The 23,916-nt window shown below is 45.0% G+C and overlaps 1 protein-coding gene and 1 pseudogene across 5 annotated transcripts in view; one reads left to right on the forward strand and one right to left on the reverse strand.

The window, feature by feature from the left end:
• Positions 1–668: 668 nt before the first annotated feature.
• The window catches only part of DDI2 (DDI proteasomal shuttling factor 2), a 38,731-nt gene continuing 15,483 nt past the window's right edge, over positions 669–23,916 (forward strand). For all 5 annotated transcript variants that reach the window (XM_073317051.1, XM_073317055.1, XM_073317056.1 and 2 more), the window contains exons 1-6: positions 669–890; positions 15,270–15,399; positions 16,667–16,903; positions 19,821–19,947; positions 22,711–22,838; positions 23,464–23,592. In XM_073317051.1, the coding sequence (XP_073173152.1) occupies positions 753–890; positions 15,270–15,399; positions 16,667–16,903; positions 19,821–19,947; positions 22,711–22,838; positions 23,464–23,592 (889 nt within the window). In that variant the 5' untranslated portion in view covers positions 669–752. The remainder of the gene's footprint in view (positions 891–15,269; positions 15,400–16,666; positions 16,904–19,820; positions 19,948–22,710; positions 22,839–23,463; positions 23,593–23,916) is intronic.
• Positions 3,378–9,702, reverse strand: LOC140900129 (tissue alpha-L-fucosidase pseudogene; annotated as a pseudogene).

A 23,916-nucleotide genomic window follows, 5' to 3' on the forward strand; every position in this document is an offset into this window, starting at 1 on the left:
CCCCCGGGTCGGCGAGTGACAAGGGGGCCGGTGCGGGGCGAGACAGCCAGAGCCCCCCCCCCCCTCCCCCGGGCCGGCGAGTGACAAGGGGGCCGGTGCGGGGCGTGTGACAGCCAGAGCCCCCCCCCCTCCCCCGGGCCGGCGAGTGACAAGGGGGCCGGTGGGGGGCGTGTGACAGCCAGAGCCCCCCCTCCCCCGGGCCGGCGAGTGACAAGGGGGCCGGTGGGGGGCGTGTGACAGCCAGAGGCCCCCCCCCCCCCCCCGGGCTGGCGAGTGACAAGGGGGCCGGTGCGGGGCGAGACAGCCAGAGCCCCCCCCCCCCCCCCCGGGCCGGCGAGTGACAAGGGGGCCGGTGCGGGGCGAGACAGCCAGAGCCCCCCCTCCCCCGGGCCGGCGAGTGACAAGGGGGCCGGTGCGGGGCGTGTGACAGCCAGAGCCCCCCCCCCCCCCCCCCCGGGCCGGCGAGTGACAAGGGGGCCGGTGCGGGGCGTGTGACAGCCAGAGCCCCCCCCCCCTCCCCCGGGCCGGCGAGTGACAAGGGGGCCGGGGCCGGCGAGCGGGCGGCAGCGGCTCCGCGCCCAGGGTGCGGGGTCCCGGGGGCTCCTCGGGGCGGCGCCGCGCCGGGGCACTGAGCTGACCCCGCCCGAGTCACTTCCGGCCGCGGCGCGACAGTTGCCGGCCGGGCGGGGCTTTTACGGCAGCGGGCGCGGGGCGGCGGCGCGGCTGGTGGCGGAGCCCGGCCCGGCCCGGCCATGCTGCTCACCGTGTTCTGCCTGCGCCGGGACCGCTCCGAGCTCACCTTCTCCCTGCAGGTGGACGCCGACTTCGAGCTGCAGAACTTCCGGGCGCTCTGCGAGCTGGAGTCCGGCATCCCCGCGGCCGAGAGCCAGGTGAGGAGACCCCCTCTCCGCCCAGCCTGGGGAGACCCCCCTCATCCTCCGCGGGGTCCCTACCTTCCCCCCAGCCTGGGGAGACCCCCCTCATCCTCCGCGGGGTCCCTACCTTCCCCCCAGCCTGGGGAGACCCCCCTCATCCTCCGCGGGGTCCCTACCTTCCCCCCAGCCTGGGGAGACCCCCCTCATCCTCCGCGGGGTCCCTACCTTCCCCCCAGCCTGGGGAGACCCCCCTCATCCTCCGCGGGGTCCCTACCTTCCCCCCAGCCTGGGGAGACCCCCCTCATCCTCCGCGGGGTCCCTACCTTCCCCCCAGCCTGGGGAGACCCCCCTCATCCTCCGCGGGGTCCCTACCTTCCGCCCAGCCTGGGGAGACCCCCCTCATCCTCCGCGGGGTCCCTACCTTCCGCCCAGCCTGGGGAGACCCCCCTCATCCTCCGCGGGGTCCCTACCTTCCCCCCAGCCTGGGGAGACCCCCCTCATCCTCCGCCGGGTCCCTACCTTCCCCCCAGCCTGGGGAGACCCCCCTCATCCTCCGCCGGGTCCCTACCTTCCCCCCAGCCTGGGGAGACCCCCCTCATCCTCCGCCGGGTCCCTACCTTCCCCCCAGCCTGGGGAGACCCCCCTCATCCTCCGCCGGGTCCCTACCTTCCCCCCAGCCTGGGGAGACCCCCCTCATCCCTCCTCCCCCTTTCCCAGCCCCCTCATCCCCCCTCCCACTCCGTCCTCCTTCTCCCACTGCGTTCTCTCACCCCCCCCCCTTCTCCCACTTGCCCCCTGCTGCTGGGAGACCCTACTCATCCCCCCTATGTGGGCCCCTGCTTCCCCTATCCCCCTAGCCTGGGGAGACCCCCTCTCCAGTCCCGTCCCACTCATCCCCCCAGGCTGGGGAGACTCCAGTTATCTCCCAGCCCTGGAGAGGACTTGCAGAGAGAAACCCACACATACTGGGGAAAGTGACTGGACCCCATCTCCTCTCCCAGCCTCTCAGGGACGGAGTGACCCGGGGAGAGCGAGACCCTGTGTCCTAGTCTCTGCCCCTCCCTGGCACCCCCGCAGCAGGGTCAGATGAGGCGCTGGGGGAGCTCGGCTCACCCCAGGATCCCCGTGGCTAAGAGCCGAAGGAGCCTCTGGGAGGGGGCTCTCCCCAGTGTTTCTGTGACAGAGAGACAGTTGTGGAATTAAGGAACCTGGAGAGTAGGTCTCTCTTCATCTCCAGTCTTTGGGGGACCTGGGGCCCCTCCCTTGAAAAGGGACAGCCATGCCTTGTTAACCCTCCATTCTTCCACCCAACAGCTGTGAGGGACCTTAGGTTTCATCCCCTCTCTCTTAGGACTGGCATGGGATCTCATCTAGGGAGTGACCCCTTCCACTCTGGCTCATGGTAGCCAAAAGGCAGGGGACCTCATCTCCCCAAGAAGTGACTCTCCACCACATTCATAGGCTCCCTCCACCTATCTTCAGGACACATCTTCCAATCAGTGGAGCCAGAGTCTCTTTTCTACCTCACCATCCTACACCCAGAGATGCAAAGCCTGGAGACTCTCTCCCTCATAGTAGAAACCCCTCTATTCTGTTCTTGAGTGGTGTGGTCTTGGATCCACTGACAGGAACATTTACACCCTTTTCTTCCATTGGGGAAAGTCTTCAGACCCACCAAATCCACTTCATTGCTAGAACAGTCTCTCCCAGACACCAGTCTCTTCAGTGTCCCTGTCTCCCACTGCCCCATTTTAAACCTGCAAGCCAGGTGAGACTCCCCATCTAGTTTCCAAGCACCATCTGAGTCCCTGATGAGAAAGGGGAACAAGGATTTCTCTGCCCTTTAAGAGTGATGAGGACTGTGAGAGTTTTGGGGTGAAGAGGCTGGCCTCCCAGCTGCCTGCCTAGGGAAACGTCTCAGAGTTGCTACTAGGAAGCATATGTACTTCAGCCCACCTAAGAAATTGATTAACATCCTTTCCCTCATTCTGCTAAGGAAATGGGGTAGCATTTTAGGATGAGAATTCCCTTAGATTTCCTCTAACACTTAGTACATCAGGTTGACTTGGTCCCCGCCCCTTGTTAAGCCTGAAATACCAGTTTGGGGTGTGTGAGAATGAGGTTTTCACTTTTTTCCTTTTGGGCGTGAGAGGCAGCTGAAATGAAAACTAGTGTCTAGGACTTTCATAGAGTATACCTCAATCCAGTTCAAATTTGGTAAGGCTTTGCTGACATGACAAGCTATACAAGTGTTGCCAAAACACAAGAAGAAAACAAGTGTTAGGTGTGTGTTAGAGGGAGGGATACAACCCACCCAAGATAGGGTTACACACCATTTGGCATTTGAGCTCTGATGTCCATTTGTCATTTCTGTCCACATCTGATCTGCTGTCTCTCTCTTTTCTCATAACACCAAATCAGAGGCTTGACACACCTGTCAAAGCACATGGAGCATTCTGTGATTATTGCCTTTGCTTTTTTGGTCTTTTTCCAAAAATACACTTATACAGCCCAAAACTTTAATTTAAATTTTAAGTGCATATTAGTCACTTGTGTGCTTGGAGATGGAATAGGTGAAGACAGCTTCAACACAACACCCTCTGGCCAGGTCAGAAAGATGGCATAGACAGTTGATCCTTTAGAAGTGTACCGTGCATGGATTGTGGTGTTCTCCATCTGCACCCTCCATGGCTTAGAAGCATAAATTGCCTCCCCATTAACACGCGGCCATTTTCCAAGGGACAGAAGCGTTTCTTGAAAGATTGGAACAATCACCCATTCTTTTGTGGGGCCCACGTTGAGACGATCGTTGCCTCCAAAACTCACAGTCTGCACTAGTTCTGAGATAATAGTTGATTCATCCATGAGCTCGTTGAGTTGCATGTTGCTTTAATAGCCCCAAGACCTTTTGTCAATAGATGTGCACATCTCCCACTTGTGCTGTGGCAGGGTGCCCGGCTTGTATTTATCGGCACAGTTATAGTATCCTCCATGATGACAGAAGCAGTTGTTGCACCAACAGTCATTTATCACAACAGGATCCTTCACAGGACTATCATTATAAAGCCAGGCAAGGAAAGAGGTAGAGTTCCAATATGTGTTTGGACCCTCCCAATCACCATCTGACCAAATCAGATCTGGTTTATACCTCAAAACAAGATCATAAAGCTCTGGCATAGTTTTTGAAAAGATAAAATTCTGTTTCTTGATGCCATTTTTTTGATCATGTAAATACAGAGGATTAAACCACTCTGAGAAAATGGTACAGTCCATAGCGTATGTTCCTTTCTCTGAGAGCTTGTCCCAGTTCACCCATTAGGTCTCGATGGGACCCTGTATCCATAGAATTCCAGTTACAGGACACAGGAGACCCCTAGTGTGTGAAGCCCTCATGATGCTTTGTAGTCAGCACCACATACCTGGCTGCTCGAAGATTAGTGCTGGTGAAGAGTGTTAGACTGACAGCCCTGGAGGTTGATGTCAGTTTCTCTGTGCAACAGGTTCAGTATATGGTCAGCAGTAGTATAATAAGCTTTTCCCCCACAGTGCCCAAGTTCTCTGACTCATCTCAGCCCTGGGTAAGACACCTCCACACCCAGTCCCTTGTGATTGGGTTGGGAGGTATAGCTCAGATGCCACTTTATAGAACTGGTAAGCAGCTTGGTTACGATGGATGGTTTTGTGGTGTGGCGGGGTGGATTTGATGTAAATTGAGTTGATTTAAATCATGATTTAAATCACTTGTCAGGAAGACTCGATTTAATTATGGATTTCTACATAAAAGTGCATTCTTGTTGGTTGTTATAACCTTAATACATATTCTTCACAACTCGGAGATAGATGTAGGTTTCATTTTTAGAAGGTACACACTATGTACATTTTTTAAGTGATTTATTTTTAAAACTTTTCAGATTAGGTTTACAGCTGTATCAGAAAATGAATGATTGGTTATTTCATTTACCAAAGGTAATTGAAGCAGTTCACCTCCCAATGACTTCATAAATATCTATCTCCAATTCAACAGGTGAATCATTAATATTTAGAGGATTTTCTTGCCCTGATGTATTAGGAGGAGAACATCATCAGACAGACATTTAAATTGTTTTATTTAACTAAAACAACAACTTTATGTATTCTGGATTTTTTTCTTCAACAGCAAACATATAATATTTTAATGAAACAAGCATATGAATTTTTGAATTTAAACATTCAAGATTTTTAAAATCAGGTTTGTTTTTGTTAAAATTGTTTTTTAACTAAAATAGTTAAATGAAATGTTTAAAAAAACAAAAATTAAATTGACTCTGTCAGCCAGGTCAACATGAGAAACTTAAAATATTGGCTTCTGCAGCTAACTCGGTCGTCTTCACCTTCATTTTCCTGTTTGTTTGTAATCTGGAAAAGAAAAACAAGCTTTCCTGCTTTTTCAGGTCCCAAACGATTTCTCAATTTGGAATGAATTAGTCCAAAGGAAGAAAATATTCTTTCTACATCAGCAGAAGAAGCTACTGCTGTTAAAAGTGAGATTATCACTTCAACAGTCTCTGAATCAAAGTGCTTAAGTGACTTCCTCCAGTTCACTGGTGTGACTTTCTTTAAAACATCAGAAAACATATATGTCTTGAATGGTTCTTATTCTCAAACTGGGTCTCTCTTACTGCCTGCTGCCATCATAGGTTTTCCCTTCTAGTGAGAATGGTCTGGTAGCTCTCAAATCAATGAAAGCTACATTCAGGAAGACCTTGAGACTTCAGAAATATGCTGCTCAAACAGTTTCACTTTTGTTTCTGCCTACTGTTCATCCCTTCTCACGTTTATCTCCAGACTTCTTCTCCTTGTCCAGATCTATTCCGCCCCCAACAATCTTCTATTCATTGAACTTTTTGAAACTTTGCACTTTTAGAGAGAGGTAAGGGATTGACTCAGTGTACACAAATTTGGAGAGGGACAATAGGGTTGAGGTCTTTTATTTCTCACCACTGTATATTTATTTATTTATTTAAAACCATTTTTGCTGTTAACAAGCAATTTATCTCTGGAGACACAAATCCACAGTTTGGGAACTGCAAAACTAAGCATCTCTGATGATATCTTCTAGACTGAGCACTGAGTCCCATTGAATAGATAGAAAGATTAACCTAAATAATCTATACAGAAGCCCCTGGAACCCCATAAATTTGGGTCCCTAATCCATGAACTATTGGAACTCATTTACAAAACTTTTCTTAAACATTACATGAATATATTGTCTCATACTATAGAATTAGAATTTATAATCCCTATTCCATGATGAGATATCTTTGAGCTATAATGTAGCTTCATTAAAACTATCTTTAGATAGGTTTTTTCCTCAAAAAGCATTTTATCAAAAAAATCAGATTTAAATTAAAAAATTGGATTTTTATTTATTAATTTTTTTAATTGATTTTTATCCACTCTGGTGTGGACACATGTCCACTGAGTTCTAGACTAGGGCCTTCAGTTCATTTCCTGGAGGCCATCAAACAGCCACCAGATATATTGGCGACTAGGGCTGGTTTGTTGCAATTTTTATTTAGGGTAAAGTTTCAGGATGTTCATTGGGAAAAGGCCTGGAAATACAGTTTTAAAAGAGAGCCAATATTCCTGTCCTTTTGTTTTTCCAAATAGTCAGACCTGTGTGTGCATGCTAATGGATAGATTTAAATAATGTGGTTGCCACTATCAAGCCACAGCTGTAAACTTAATTTGCCTCCCGAGATAGTCTCGTAATTTTGGGAAAAGAAGAAATCTCCCCATTTCTGGTTGAATTAGGACTTCTCACTAAAAGCTACTAGATCGGAGCCTTCAAGTTGCTTATTGTTTCTGAGCTATTGTTCTCTATTAGCTTCCTGTACAACTCAGTATTTAACTTGACTGCTCTCAAGGTTTTAGTGAAATTGGTTCAACACTTTAAGATGTGCAAAAATCCCAGGGGATCAAGTCATTAGCTCTTCAGGAGCTGAACCCTATCTTTATATGCAGCCCGTGTAGTGCAATGGGATCCTGATTTGGGTATCCGAGCACTACAGAAATGTGAATAATATAATAATAATAATAATAATAAAGGACATCTAAAAAACAACATGAAAATATTGTGCGCAGCTTCCATGCCTGCAATAAAGGTTTAATGCTGACTTTTGATTACTTCTGAGTTTGGGTGAGTTGATGCCAGTTACTTAGTGCTGGAGAGCTCCATATCTTATCTGCTTCCCAGGGCATGCTGCACACCATCCTATTCGAAAGCCACGTAACTGCAGAATCAAATCATAGAATATCTGGGTTGGAGGGGACCTCAGGAGGTCATCTAGTCCACTGATCTAACCACCACAGTCTAAAATGAGATTAGAAAATCAAAGGCCCATGGAGTTCCTTAGGGAAAACTCTTCATTTTTCTCACTGGAGAGCGAGAGACGATGGATCGCAAAGATTCCCATTCTTTTTATGCTGCTGCCAACCCATGTTTATACAGAGAATGAATATCAATACCAGATACATGTTCTTAAATGAGACTTGTTCTGGTACGATAAAATCAGAGTCCCAGGCCCCTCCTGGTCCATGTTCTTCCACCTTGCCTGCAAGGGAAGAGGAACCCATGACCAATAAATAGCAGTTAACACTGAAAGCTGTGGTTACAAAAACATGAATATCCCTTGTTCTTCCTGTTGCCAATGACCAGCATAACTTCTCTGCATACGAGAATGTACAAATGCCTGCAACTGGAGGCTTGAATTTCTGAATCATAGAATATCAGGGTTGGAAGGGACCTCAGGAGGTCATCTAGTCCAACCCCCTGCTCAAAGCAGGACCAATCCCTAACTTTTGCCCCAGATCCCTAAATGGCCCACTCAAGGATTGAACTCTCAACCCTGGGTTTAACAGGACAGTGCTCAGACCACTGAGCTATCCCTCCCCCCTGAAGTACTGCCTGTAGTGTAAACACCTCTAGTCTTTCAGCTGTGTCCCTCCAGCTACTTACATAATGATAATGTGACAACACTGACTCTCTTTTAAGATGATGTCTGGTTGTGTACTCTCTTGCTTGTGCTGCTCCGTCATTGGGATTTTTTCCCCTCTCAGCAAATAATTTTAAAGTTTTTATGTAATAGCTTCCACAGTTATCTAGGTCAAATAACCTGCAGTTGACTCCAAACACCATCAGAAGTGCCTCTGCTTCTCCTGTCCCTTGCTAATTCCTGCTTCCTTCCATTCTCTCCTTTACTGTCCATCATTTTCCCTTTCTGCCCACGTATTTGCTGGGCCTATATCTGTATAACATCCTTTCTAGTCAGCCCCTCTTTCTGTAGAGCATTTTGCAATCTTTCATAGGAAGAAACTATATAAATACCATTTGTATTTTACTTATTGGAAGATCAGCTTGTCTTAAGGACAAGAATCAGCTTCCAATAAGGAAGGACTGTGCTTGCTTAAACTGACAAATAGTTTTTTAACTCAGGGTCTTTTCTTGCATTATTTTTATCATAGCTCTCTTTTTGCAATGATCAGAGGCATGTTGCTTTAAAAGCAAAATTGTCAGGCTCCTGCCCCCCAAGGAAGGTGCAATTCATATTAAACATTACACAGCGGGGGAATAAACCAAGGAAGTGGGGAAGGCCAATGGTTGTGATGAGAAACTGATGTTCTTATTATGTGTGTGTGCTTTATTGAACTCTGAAAATTCATTTTACTACTGTTCAGGGAAAAGTGAGGGCTGAAAGTCTTGACTAAAAAGGATGCACTGTGAGGAACGATTTAATGGAGATGGTTGATGACTTTGTGCCACACAGCAAAGTTCCCAGTCAAAGGGATGACACACACACGCTTGTGAGGAAAGGAGACACCAGGAACAGGGAGGCAAGTGGAGCAGGCAGCGAGTAGAACATGTGGAGGGGAGTGGAAGGCAAGAGAGGTGAAGGGAATAGTGAGATTTTTGTCTCCCATTCACCTTTTGATTGCTAACAAGTTTGTGATTTTTTTTTTATTTGGTCTGGCTAACAGATTGCACCTTCCGTCCCATAAAGGGATTTGGAAAGGGAGGAAAATCTGAACAAAATATGCTGCGGGAACCTGTTTTGGAGTCTTCTGGGATCATGAATATTTTATCTACTTTCCTTCTTCAGCCACTAACCCACCCCCATTTACTGACCTGCTCTTGGGTTGCACATTGTCATAACACTTCAGCTAAGGAGGTCTGGAACCCATCAGCAGTTCTCTGAGTACCAGTCACGAGTTACTTGATGTGGGTGGCCCCAGGAGCTCAGAACTCTGTTTCTCACGGTACAGTGCTGCTGAGATAACTACATCAACCTCTAGTTCTTTACATTGCTGACACTATTCTTCTCAGTATTTTTAAAGCATGCTACTTTTATGGCTAATGGATTTTCTTGATTGCAGTTACTTGGGGGGGGCAAAAACTGGTTGATATCCTATTGAAAATTAGAGTAAGAGTTCTCATTCTAGATTTTGATTTACTTATGTGCTGCCTGGGGATCTCTAGTAGGAAGTGTCACTGACCTCTCTTTGTAAGACACTTTGAGATCTACTGACGAAAAGTGCTGTGTAAGAGCTAGGTGGTGATCTGTACCAGTGTTCGACCAAGACCGTGACTGTACCAGGCCTATCAGTTGGGTGTGGGCTTAACCTGTTATGAAGCCTGGCAGCTCCCAACCCCTAGACCTGTGGAAGGTCTGTGGCAGGCTAAAGTAGGCATAGCTGAATGGAGAGCAGTCAGTGATGGTACACAGGGGCCCAGCACAGAATGTCATCAATATGGTAGGGTAGGGGAGCATATAGTACCTTTCAGCGCCATCGACCTGCTGATGGATGAGAGACTCATTAAACAGATTGTAGTACAGGTGCGAGAACTGACCACAGGTGGTGCTCTTCTAGCATGAGACCTCAGCAGCATGAATCAGTAACTTACAAATGTTATAGTTTTGTTTGGTAGAGTTTGTAATATCTGTACTGCTTTTGTTCTTGCTTTTAAAGGAAAGGCATTCCTGCTGTATTGTCATTCAAACAGCAGAAAGCTACCTGCCTTCCTGGTCAGGCATTCTTTGCAAAATGAGAGCACTTCATAATGCTGGGGGATCTTGGGCACTGCCCAGCTTCAGAGAAGCTAGTGACTTAGTACTGGGCTGTCCTATCAGCGTTTGCTTTTGTAATGTTTCATACCATGCAGAAGCAACTAAATCAAATTAGTTTATTTTGCCTGTAAAGGAGGATGGTTAAGAGTGTGTTAATTTGTTTTGCTGAGGGATATGGCGTTAATTGCGGTGTGCTTAATTCATGCTTCGAGCTGTTAAGGTGGAAAGTTTAAAAATCCAATCCAAGCAAGAAGACAGGCTAAATCTGTCTTAAACTGATTAAGTTGCTTCTCCCAGAATATCCATGTGAAGAAACTGTCATTTAAGATTTACAGCTGCAGGTCAGGTTTATTCCTAGCTTGTTTTTTTCCCCTGTCAGTGGCATGACTAACTCACAGTGGTGCAGCACAGGTTGGGGTGTGTTTAGTTATGTGAGATGCTGCTTTGAAAATCAACTCATCACAAACAAAGTTTCATAATGCCAGTAAGAGTTTGTTGTACTGTTTCTTCTCTGCTGATATAACCATTAAAACATGTTGATTTACAACTAAATAGAGCCTTTACACTAGGTTTGGTACTTCTTTTTGCTATGTAGAAGGATACAACAGTATAACTATATACATTTATTTAAGCAATTATGTAGCTTAATGTTTTAGATTCTTATTAATTGCACATTTTTAGTATGTTAGAAAATGGTGACTGATACTGCTTATTTACTAAATTAACCTTTTGCTCATGATTATGTCAAGCTGCATTAGGATGATAACTGGAATTTAATTAAACACACACAACAGCATGTAAAATATTTTTATTAAACAGAATAGTATATGACCTATTGTGCCATATTTATAAAGCTTGACCTCAAAATGGATGAGTTTGCTCTGATTCTTTACATAGCAAAGCAGCCTTTAACTCAGTTTTTGATAGAGGCATATGAATTCAGCATACTTTTTTTAATTTAAAAGATTTAAGAGATTATAATACATTTAGGATTTAAAATATTTTGTATTAAAGTCAGATTTAATTTTAAACAGGTTTATTTTTGAAAAGAAAAACTTTTCATAGTTTAACAAAATAACTGCTTTGGAAACACGCATCTGTTTTGGCAGCACCTACTTCATGTTTTGGACAATCCTATTTCAAATTCAGCTCCAGATTTTTTATCTTCTGAGCCTGAAATATTCTGAGACTGCAAAGTCAGTTTTTAGAAATAGCACTATTCAAATTCTGGTACTTTAGAAGCAAATGATTTTTAAGGTAAGCTTGCAAGTCTGCAGTATAAACCAGAATATAGTACAGGAGAAACTTGGGTACTTGCAATGGTTAATCCTGATTTGCACAAAAGACCTAATGGCCTTTCCCATTGCTCAGCAAAGATTTAACAGTGAATGAGAAGGTCCTGTATTCTTCTTTGAGTAGCCTCTGTACATGGCCACTTGTGGGATCAAGATGACTGTACTGTGAGCATAGTTATTTGGTGTCACTGACTCCTTCCCATCCCTGAGTCTTCCAAGGGTGTAAAAGGGTGAGTGACCCCAATGAGCATGCAGCTCCTTAACTCAGATCAGATGCGTTGACTTTGGTTCGTCCCTCATTGTTTTTTCTTTCATTCTGTCCTTTGAAGCTTTTTTTATGCTTAGATTTTTTTAGTTAGATTGCCCATCATTCAGCTTTGAGAGAGAGTAAATGAGGGGGTGGCAGCAACCTGTGCAGAATGGACATTACCTGGACTTGCAAAGGCGGGAGAGGCCACCTCACACCCCTGCTGATGGGGTGGCTCTTTGGGGCCAGTTGTCTAAGGGCTCGTTTATACTTAAAACGTTACAGGTAACAGGTTGTGGAAGGTGCAGGATGTACGTTACTCTGTAGAGCAGGGGTCGGCAGCCTTTCAGAAGTGGTGTGCCGAGTCTTCATTTATTCACTCTAATTTAAGGTTTCATGTGCCAGTGATACATTTTAACGTTTTTAGAAGGTCTCTTTCTATAAGTCTTTAATAAATAACTAAACTATTGCTGTACGTAAATAAATAAGGTTTTTAAAATGTTTAAGAAGCTTCATTTAAAATGCAGAGCCCCCCGGACCAGTGGCCAGGACCCGGGCATTGTGAGTGCCACTGAAAATCAGCTCGCGTACCGCCTTTGGCACGCATGCCATAGGTTGCCTATCCTTGCTGTAGAGGGTACCTGAAAGAGCTTCATTTGTATGATGTGCTGCCCAATAGAACTGATGGAAGAGAAGATCCCATGTTTGGAGATGCAGCTAGAAATTATGGTTGAGTTTAGACAGAATTTCAGAAGATGATGGAGAGAGGAGGTTGAAGAGAAAACTCAATGCTTGCAGATGCCTGCTGGCCAAGAGAACTGTGAGGGTAGACCGCTGGATGAAGAAAGTGGCCCATGGAAGAATGTGACTACAAAAACAAGGCATAGGAGAAGACTAGCTAGCAAGGGAGAAGTAGAGCTGAAGGACAGGTTTTGCTCAGTTAGAAAATGAAGGGGAGAGGCAGACAGTAACAAAAGAGCAAGGAAGACAAGTAGAATAGCTAGTCCTACAAGAGGCGATCCAGAATTCAGAGCTCCAGGACGATAGAGTATGACTTGCAGAAGATTGCAAGTGAGAACAGATGACAAGAAGACTTGCAGCCAGAAAGAACAGAAGAGGGAGGACTGGAGACTCACACCAACACCAGGAAGAAACAGTCTACACAACTGGGGACTCCCTACTAAGAAGAACAGATAGGCCTGTCACCAGATGGTGTGCTGTCTGCCAGGACTAAGATATGAGATGTGGACGTGAGACTGAAGAGGATCCTAAGGGGAGCAGGAAAGAAACCATTTATCGTCTTTCACATGGGAACAAATGATGCTGCTAGATTCTCACTGGGACACATCAAGGAATACTGCACCAAGCTGGAGAAGATGCTTAAGAAATGGAGGTTTAAGTGATCTTCAGTGGGAGATCTTCAGTGTCCATAGAGGAGGAGAGCAAAGGAAAGACCAGATTATGATGATCATCAGATGGCTCAGGCAGTGGTGCTACAAGGAGAGCTTTGGGATGTTCGACCACTGGGAGCATTCACGGACAGAGAGCTGCTCTCACGAGATGGACTCCACCTGAGTAGAGAGGGTAGTAGACTTCTGGGATGGAAGCTGGCAGAGTTGATTAAATGAGCTTTAAATTAGGAATTTGGGGAAAATGTTTTGGAGGTGGTCATATAATCCCCATACCTGATTATAATATTTAGCAGGAGGGAAATCAAGTAAGCGGATAGAGAGAAGGAGAATGGACAACAAGAGGAAAGATTATTACTGTCCTTGGTACTGGCACTGGCAGGTAGGCTATGCGGGCAGTAAAATGATTGTGCCTTGTCAGATGAAGAACCTGGGTAAGGCCAAGTGAAACAGCTAAGATGTCTGTACTCCAGTGCAAGGAGCCTGGGTTGCAAACAGGAAGAACTAGACCTACTGGTGCAGGAGGTGAAACCAGATATTATAGGGATAATGGAAATGTGGTGGAATAGTCGTCATGACTGGAGTACGGGTTTTGAAAGGTATGTGCTGGTCAGGAAAGGCAGAAATAAAGATAAACATGGTGGAATAGCACCGTATGTTAATGATGAGGTAGACTGTAAAGAACTCGAGAGTGACGGAATGGAATGTTTGGGTCAAAATCATTTTGGAGAAAAATGGAAACAGACTCCCCTGGAACAGTGCTTGGGGTCTGTTACAGACCCCCAGGATCTGATTTGGATATGGATAGACCAATGAAAGAAATACTACTGGGAATTGTGTGATTATGGGAGACTTTAATTTCTCTGATATTAACTGGAGGACCTCATCTGGAATACTGCTTGCAATTCTGGTCTCCTGTATTTGAGAGATGAATTCAGACTGGAACAAGTGCAGAGAAGGGCTGCTAGGATGATTAGAGAAACAGAGAACTTACCTTACGAGAGGAGACTTGGAGCTTGGGTTGTTTAGCCTAACAAAATGAAGGCTCTGGAGAGAGATGGTTGCTCTCTATAAATACATCAGAGTGATAAACACTAGGGTGGGAGAGGAGTTATTTAGGGCCAATGCTGGCACAAGAACAAATGGATATCAACTGGCCTTCACCAAGTTTAGTCTTGAAATTAGATGAAGGTTTCTAACCATCAGAGGAGTGAAGTTCTAGAAGACCCTTCCAAAGGGAGTAGTTAGTGCAACCTAACTTGTTTCAAGTTTATGGAGGGGATGATACGATGAGGTTCCATACTATGACACATGACCTTTCCACGATTGCTATTAGAAAATATCTCAAACAGTCAGAGATGGCTCAGAGTCTAACTGATTATCCTATTTGGGGTTGGGGAGGAATTTTCCTCCAGGTTAGATTGACAGTGACTAGAGGATATTTTTGCCTTTCTCTGTGGCGTGAGAGAGTGTGTCACTTGCTAGGATTATCTGGGTACATCTTATTTATTCATTTCCCTACCATTGCAGGGGCCTTGGGCACTGGTGCCCCTTAGTCCCTCTTATTCTCTGCCTGTGGCACACAGTCTAGTCTCCAGTGGGCTGTAATGCTTTGGTCTAATTTCAGTTGTTGGATTTAGTGTGTGGATGGTGTTGGTGGCCTGTGATATACAGGGGGTCAGGCTGGATGATCTGTTGGTCCCTTCTGACTTTAGAATTTGTTGTGCATTGACATAAGTTAATGGTAATGTAAGTTCTGTAAAACTGGATGTTATGGAGAGTCATGGCTACATATTCAAGGCTGAAATCAGAATTCCACTGAAGACCTCATGTCCTCCTATCCTGTCCGGTATTCAACACTTCTGCCTTGAAATTCATAAAGTTATTGCGGCTGTCATTTTTATGATGGGAGATCACAATTTAGGAAGCAGGCAGACAGAGTTTTGGCTGAAGGTGATTCCAGGTTTATATGGGAATATGTAGAAATCGGGGCCTTATCCAAAGCTGCTCTAAAATCTACCATTCTTATTCCTTAACCAGCCCTTCTCAGAAATGCTATGTACTGTGAAACCTTGTTGGTTTCCTGTAAGAATAATTCTCTGTGGAGTACTGAGTACTCCTCTTGGGAACTATCTGCCTAGTGCACAGGGCACTTGATTTGCAGCAGTCTCTTGAGAACTGCACACTTACCGGTAATTCTTTTGGATTCATCTTGAAATTTATAGTGAATCAGATTTAATGTTCCTAAGTAAAATCACCATTTAGGGTCTTGCTGTCAGTCCACTTTGTGCTATGTATAAGCTTGTTTCCTGTCACGCTGTCTCTCTCCCTATATACAGATTGTCTATGCGGAGAGGCCTCTAACTGACAACCACAGATCATTGGCCTCGTATGGCTTGAAAGATGGGGATGTGGTGATTTTACGGCAAAAGGAGAATGCGGAGCCACGGCCTCCAGTCCAGTTTCCAGGTGAGAAACTCTTCAGACTAGCTCGTTGGGCTACCTGCTGTTGGCTTGCAGCCCCCCTTGCTGTACCCAGAAGATTACCTTTAAATTGTGGCTGTTTAGCCTTTTAATGCTCTGGAAGTTTTATTTATTGATGTGTGTGAAACTTAACTAATGCTGTCCTGTCAAGGATCTACTAATGTATGAAATTTAAAACGTCCCCTTTTTCAGAGAGTTAATAACTTGGTGATAGAACATTTACTTGGGGCAGAAAGTTGGTTCATTAGTAAATAAATACACCAAAACACTACTTTATATGTGTGTAACACATTTCATACAAGTGCTTGAAAAACTTCACAATAGCCATCTTCATCAGGAAAAACTGTTTTTGTTTGGGGGTGGGCTTTTTCTTTGCTTTGGTTACTTAAAGGGTTTACTTCTTGCAGTGATGCTTTAGTCCATGGGTAGGCATGATTTAGTTTGCTGTTTGGGGGTGGGAGAAAAGTGCCCAAAATAATTTGTTCATAAAAGCAGCTTCTGTGAATGCATGTGGATTTTTATAAGGCTTCCTGTTCCCTCCCATTCAGTATAATGGTGCAATAATAGGCAATCTGTGCTGCTCCGACACATTAGAGGACTGTTGCAATGTGTGCTCCGAGTACATCTCGTGACTATGCACAGAGAAGCTGAATCTTAGCAGACCAATTATGTGATGCAATATTTATTCAAAAGATTCCTCAAGCCCCATAGTATGGAATTGGAGTCCTACTTCCCCCTTATAATTCTTAGTCCTAAGAGTTCCTGTTATAATTGTATCCCTTAACAAAGGAAATGTTGACCGCAGCTTATAGCAGGGGAATGGCTGTAAAGTCCCAGCTCTGCCTCAGCTGGAAGATTGGTGGCTGCAGTGCAGGGCTTCAGTAATATTTTTTCACTACCATATCTCCTTTCATCTGAGGAATTCAGAAGTGCTTTACAGGCGCTGTTAAGCCTCACAACCCCCTTGTGAGGTAGATTGGTGGTATGCATATCTCAGAGTTGAAAAATTGTGTCGGAGGGGGTTAAGTGAGTTTCACAGGAAAATGGGCCAGATATGTGACTGGTAAATATGTAATGGTATTCCTAACCCACTAACCTGAATACGTTGGTAACACAGTGGAGCTCAGACATGAATTGCTGTGTAAATGAAATACTCGTGTAGCATGTTCAGCCATTCCACCGCTTCTGACTGCATTGTCCACAGCAGCTGAGAAGGTGAAATGGTCAAACTGTTACCTCATTTTCCCTTAAGGTCTGCCCAGGATAGACTTCAGCAGCATTACAGTGCCTGGGACATCGGCCCAGCTGCAGCCACAGCAGCCGCCAGCGCAGCATCCTCGCCCATCGCCCCCGGGTACACCACCGTCCCTGCAGGGCTTGGACAATCCGACGTTGTTACGGGACATGTTGCTTGCCAATCCCCACGAGCTGTCCCTGCTGAAAGAACGCAATCCGCCCCTGGCTGAGGCACTGCTCAGTGGAGACCTTGGTAAATTGGGATTTGGAGGCGACTGGTTCTTCCTTGCTTTGTCTGAGGCTGTTGCGTGGTAACTTCTGTCTGTGCCGAGTCCGAGTACAAAGTGGTCACGGGTGTTCAGTCAGTTGGATTGCTCACAATGGCTTCTTAGTGAATTTACTGCGGACTGCACTGGAGGTGGAATTCCCCTATCCCCAGAACAGGAATAGCCCTCGCTAGCAACAGCTTTGTAAGCTTCCTCCGTGCAACTCTGCGGATGTGCCTTGTCCCCTTTCTTGGAAGGACCAAATCTGGGGGGTGAGATCAGTTTTTAGGACCGGTTCCATCCCTGGCCTCTGTACGGAGCATCCTATCAACTGTACCAATTACTGGTAACTGTATTACCATCCCTAGTTCTCTACGACCCAAACAGAAAATAGCTCATTTTAAATCCCATCCTACCTCCCTTGCAAAAGCCTGGAAGATATTAATATTTCGTCACTACAGACATGGACTTAAAAAAAAACCTAAATAAGAGAGGCTTTGTATCTCAGTGGCAGACACCTAATCTGGCAGCCCTGTGGTCACCCTGGGAACCAGTAAACAGTGTTTGTTTCACTATTCCTTTTGAAGAGTTTCCTTAAATGTCTTTTAAAAAATTGTACATTTGGCTTTTTTAGAAACAAATTGTTAAAATCCTTCTGGGTGCTATCTAAGATGGTGGTGCACTTGGCAGACTTAGTAGTATAATGCCCTCCACACTCTGCTGGTGAACACTTGGTCTTTGCTGCTCACTCCTCGTTTCATTTGAGCTTTATTTATTTTTGCAATAACATAGAGCTCATTTAGTATGAAAACAGATCATTTGCAGACATTAAAATGCATGGCTATAAACCCTTACTAGAGATCCATTTGTAGAAAACTGTTTATCAGGAGCTTGGTTACTAGTGTGAAGGTTTGGGAGAGATGATGGAAGGAAAAAGCACTCTATAGAAGAGCCTCCCCTAGTTTTTCTCCTCTTGAAAGACTGCAGGCTGGTGACTTCTCCCAGTACAGGAAGGCTGGAGGAGAGAGCTATGTGTTTGGTTTTTTTTAAAATTCTCTATACTGATTTTATATATATGAACAGTTGCAAAGAGAGAGAGAACACAGTAATGTACAATACTGCATGCCATGTTACTAAAGCATACAATCCTTTACTTTCCATAACAAGTGTCTTTTTATTGGCCCTCTCTTGAGCCTCACAGTGTGTCCCCTGTATCGGAGAGCTTGTCACAGAATCACGTGAGATGTTCTTCCCTCCCATCCTAGGATGAGAGCACTGCTTCTAGAGCTCGCCGCCCTTGATGGTGCAAGGATGCTCTCAGTGGTAATGGTGCAGAGCACGAACTACAGGGTCCCAGGACTAGCTCATCTGCCACTTTCCTTGTCTAATCTGTACAGTAAACTCTCATAATTCAAAATTGGTACAGCACTGTGCATTCAGAAGGGTGGATTATCAGGTTATGCTGTCAGAATTTGCCATCAGCATTTGGGCAGATATCCAGATCTGCTCTCACAGTAGTGTCCAAAATACATCAAGCTTCAATGCATATGTAATTGTGTTAGATGCATTACAATACATCAGAAGGCACCAGCTATACAGAGCATGGAGCCATGGAAATCGAAGCATCGGACTCCTTGCTGAGTAAATAAGTTTTCAAGACCAGGTGTATTGGGAACCACTGCATTTCCTGAAGTGAAAGCACTAGCTACTGTTGACACAGAACTGTTTTGATTTCTGCATGCAAGTGGTGTTAAGAATTAATTTTGTTGTGTACAAACTTTGAAAAACCATGGCTGAAATTTTGGTATCTAGAAGTTGTGCACCTAATTTATTTTATTTTTTTTCAAAAGTAATCACTTCTTAACTCCCATTCAGTGTAGATTTAGGCATCTAACTGTAAGAACTCAGATTTGTAAATCTTGGCCTATGTTGGTTTTGAAATAAGACTGTTGTTTGGAGCCTGCAATGTCATAGAACTTTGACTTTGCTCAGATGCAAAATTAATCTATTGCCAGTAAGTTCTGCTGCTGTCTTTTTGGTGGAACATCTGATTTTGTTGGCAACGTGGTCCAATGTACAGAGCAGCACACTGGGATTCAGAAGACCTGGGTTACATTCCTGGCTATGCCACTGACTCACTGTGACGTGTAAACCAGCTGACCTTGGTGCCTCCATTTCCTCATGTAAACATGAGTATGGGTAATGACGTCCACTCCTGCAAGGCTCTTTGAGATCTGTGGGAGGAATGCTAAGCGTTAGGGTCGCTGTGACGTCCGTTTCTCCTAATTGAAAAAAGTGTTTGGCTAAAGATGGTTCTACATACGAATGCATAATTTAAACTAGAAGCTGGAATACAAATGTTGAATCTCTGACTCCTATTCTCGGTGTAATTTATTTGCTGCTTTTGGAAATGTTCTTGCATGATATCACTGGGTAGGTCTTGCTGCAGTAAAGCAATGAAAATATTCTTTAATAGCAGCTCTTTGATTTAAATGTTATGGTGTCTCTGCACATTAAATCCATTTGCAGACAATGGAAAGATAAATGTAGGGTAACTTCAGGTCATTCAGAAGCTGAGAACTCTGTTATGTCTACATAGGCTGTTGGGCATCAGGCCCAATGCGAAGTAGTTCAGTCCACGGAGATGGGAGGCAAGGGAGAAATCTCAAGTGATTACGTGATCAAGCCCGTGAGTTCTGTCTGTGCTGGCTGGTTTTTCAAGTAGCCCTGAAATAGAGCCCACTGCTGATTGCACTGGTCACTTTACTTTTCAACAGTGGCCAATATTTTTAAAAGACACTGTTTTGCTACAAGTTTAATAGCATTTCATTTGTAAGAGTAATTTCCAGTAAAGGGTGTCTGTGCATCTAACTATGGTGTTTGTATCTGTTTTTGTTACTGCAGAGAAATTTACCAGGGTGCTGGTGGAGCAGCAACAGGACCGAGCCCGCCGGGAGCAGGAGAGAATCCGTCTGTTTTCAGCTGACCCTTTTGATCTTGAGGCTCAGGCAAAGATAGAAGAGGACATAAGGTAGTAAACCTAAGTCTAAGGGAGAGCTCTGGACCCCTTTGTGGGACCCTATTCCAGTTGAAAATGCATTTTGGGGGTCTAGTTGGAATCAAGAGGGGCAGGTAGATCCAGCATTGTCTCCCATTTGTTGACTCTGTCACTTCTTTTGGTGGTGTGGTCTCACCCCCACAGCCATCGGAGTAGAGGCAGTCTTGGTCATCTCTCTCGACACGGGGACTGCACTTTCCCCAAATCCAGTCATAGTCTTTGTTCTTTTTCAGGGACCTTTCCCAATTCTGCAGTGCATCTCCATGAACTTGCCAGTAGAGAGCACTGCATAGAAACTGCTTAACCAAAATTCCATGGAGACCCTGCAAGTAGCTGCCTGGGATATATTGGATCCCCTCAAACCTGAGCACCAGGACTTGCAAACGTAGCCCCTAACCCATGTCTCCTGCAGGGCAGTATCACGTTGTTACCAAGCAGGCTGCATCTTCTTGTTGCAGTCCATCTCTTTTTATATTTTGGGTATGTCTACGCAACAAAGAAAAAACGTGACTTGGGCTGCAGGGCTGTTTCACTGCTGTGTAGGCTTCTGGGCTTAGTTCACAGGGTCCTAGAGCTCGAGCTCCAGCCCGATTCTGGACAGCTACACAACAGGCTATGCAGCCTGAGCCCCATAGTCCCTGATCAGCAGGCACAGGCCTGCCACAGGTGTGTAGTTGCTGTGAAGACATACCCATTGAGGCTTGGTCTACACTTAAAACTTACACTGCCATAGCTCCCAGTGTAGATGCTTCTGACAGAAGAGTGCTTCTTGTCAGCATGGCTAACATTTGGGGATGTGGTGTTTCTACACCAACAGAAACTCCTCCTGTCGGTATAAGCTCTCTCTCCCCTGGGCGGCTGTAAGTTTGGTAGTGCAGACATAGCCCAACTCTCTGGTTAGTTGCGGATTTCAAGCATAATCATTGTCTGAAAAGTGATTCTGTAAAAATGGCACCTTGCTGTCCCAGGTTTACTTCCCCTTTGTATCTTTTGTATGTAACTGCAGAGTCTGTAAGTCCGAACAAGGCTTCTCTCATTGCCAGTGCTACAGGCTCAGCTAGGTGCTGCCTGTGGGAGATGAGCTCTGATTCTTATGTTTCTTACATCATCGACAATAAATTCTTGTATCGGAACACAGTAAGCGGTTTTGCTGATGTATGAAGCAGAATGCCTTCATAATAGGTTCATATTGGTTGTGCAGAGTTGGCAGTGCTAACACATGCATTAGTAAAAGGGAAAATAATCATTTATTATATTGTAATGACTACTAAAGCATTTTGCACTATGTAAGTGTTAAGTATTTTTCAGTATTTCACAGTGCTGTTCAAACACTGACTAAACAGCAGAACATCCCCATGAGCTATTTAAGTTGTGTTGTTATCCCCACTTTTATAGATAAAGGGAAACTGAGGCAGAGAAAGCGAGTGATTTGCCCACAGCTAGACAGCCATTTAGTGACAGTGGGGATTAGAACCTGGGAGCTGATAGTTCTCAGTTTTGGTCTCTGATCACCTGACTCATGCCCCTCTCGATTCGATTTTGTCCCCATGAAAAGATGGGTTGGGAGCAGATGCTGTGTGCAGCATAATAAATGCCACATTTTACCGAGCCACTTTTCTAATCTTTTTTTTTTTTTTGAATGAGCGGGGAGGAAACCAGAGCGGTGGTTGCTGTAATCAGTCACACATACTACTTGCTCCTGACTGACTTAATCTTATATACTGTAAGAGAGCCCAATATGTGTTGGTTTGAGCTATATTATGAGTAAATAAAGCCAGGGCAGCCTAGTGGCTGTGCAATATGCTGCTTTGCAGTAATCCACCTTCAGTTCCCAAGCAGCCACGTCTTAGAGCTCAGCATATTTCTCTCCAGTGTCCCCTTCTAGAAGGTGTATGGAATATCACTGACTGCCTCCAAAGGGAGTTGCAGTCAGCCCTCCTGTGGTGGAGGGAGGGTTGCTATACGGTAGGAAAAGAGCAGACATCTTCCCTCCTACTGAAAAAAAGGGAAGCTATCTCTTTAAACTAGAGACCCTTTTATACTGGTAGATGAGCTATTTCCAGCAGGGTAGCTGCAGATACCCAGCATGCTCAAGGTTATGGCAGACACGGAGCTACATTTCATTTGGCTTTATCTACCTTGCATTCCTTTTTGTAGCCTTGAATTTGTAGAGAGACTTTGCGGTGTTATCACTGCACTCACAAGAGTTTCATGTATCTAGTCCCAACCCTGATACTTGCAAAAGGGAAGACGCTACTGAAATGTTATGGCAAGCATTTAGAAACATAACTTTTGGGGATCCTAGTTTTGTAGCAGAATGACTAATATATGCAGTCTTTTGCCCCTGAGTTCTTTTTGTTAACTCTGTAATGACAGGTTTTTGTTGTAAACAGAGAGTCAGTTGCAGGTCTCTAGGTGCTAAAGTGCATCTGACCACTTTACTCCAGACTGCTGCATTGGGTCTCTTTAAGATGCTACAAGGAACATTCTTTCCTTCCTGCTTGCAAGCATCCTGATGCCTCTGGATTAAGGCAAGATCTTTTGCTAACATCTGCTAAGTAGGCTGATGTTTAACTGCTGAAGTACGCCTTTCACAAGCTCTTCATGACTGGTGGTAGTGGGGACAGGGAAGATGACAAATCTGTTTGTAATCCTTGTAAAGGGGGAGGCTTTATAAATATGCTGTTTCTGCTCATGGAAGGCATGATTCCAGTTTCTGGTTTTCCTTTAATTCAGGCAACAAAATATTGAAGAGAACATGACAATAGCTATGGAAGAGGCCCCAGAGAGCTTTGGCCAGGTGGTGATGCTCTATATTAACTGCAAAGTCAATGGACATCCAGTGAAAGCCTTTGTTGACTCAGGTGATTCCCCACCACATCTCCCCATTTTAAATCTCTTTATGCTCTCCCTGCTCCCCCTTCTCCTGGCTCTTTAAAGGAAATCATGAACCCCACAATAGGTCAGTTTATAGCATTCCTTTCCCACAGTAAAGAATTGTGTTACGAGATTTAAAAGGATCTAATTAAAATCTGAATGTACTTTCTGTCATTATTCAGCCTAATTAAAAATATTTGAGATGTGTGTTGTGGTTAAAACATGACTGGGAGTCAGAATTCCTGGGTTCTAATCTTGCCTTTGCTGCTGGCCAGCTGTGTAACCTTGGACAAGTCACTCTACCTGTGTGTCTCAGTTTCCCTAGCTGTAAAACTGAGATTTTCTTTCCTTTGTTACACAACACTTTTCATCTGTAGATCTCAAAGTGTAAGTATTCAGCTTTATTGTAACTTCCATAGCCATAATGACCTTCAGGTGGTGGTAGGTGGACATGTGTATACACACAGAGCCATGGTGTAATCGAATGCCTTTGTGCCATAATGTAATTCCCTGCTTGCTACTGAGTCTTAGATTAAAATCTCTGTACTAGATTTTTAAACTAGCCCTTGGTTGTTTTTAAATATTGCTAACTCCTCTTTTCTCTGGTGCTAGGTGCCCAAATGACCATTATGAGCCAAGCTTGTGCTGAAAGGTGTAACATAATGAGACTGGTGGACCGGCGCTGGGCAGGCATTGCTAAGGGTGTGGGCACGCAGAAAATCATTGGCAGAGTGCACCTAGGTAAGTAGTGATACAACAGGATAACTTTACCTGTAATGGCTGTGGCTCTGCTTGGCGCCAAAGAGTCTCTACTTTAATACTGTAAACTTTGGGAACTGCTATAGAGTGGCTTACGAGTTTATCAAGATCACATTAAGCTCACCCAGAGACACAATAACCAGGATTGCATCATGTTAAATGTTTTCATACACTTATCCTAACACTTTAATTCTGGTAGGTCTAGAGTCCCCATACAAATACAGAGGAAACCTTGATTCCTGGTGCTGATGGGTTATAAATAGCTTTATTCTTTGGTATGAGGGATCAGGATGGGGATAATGGGCA

Source organism: Lepidochelys kempii, chromosome 18 (assembly GCF_965140285.1).
Source record: "Lepidochelys kempii isolate rLepKem1 chromosome 18, rLepKem1.hap1, whole genome shotgun sequence".
Lineage (NCBI taxonomy): Eukaryota > Metazoa > Chordata > Testudines > Cheloniidae > Lepidochelys > Lepidochelys kempii.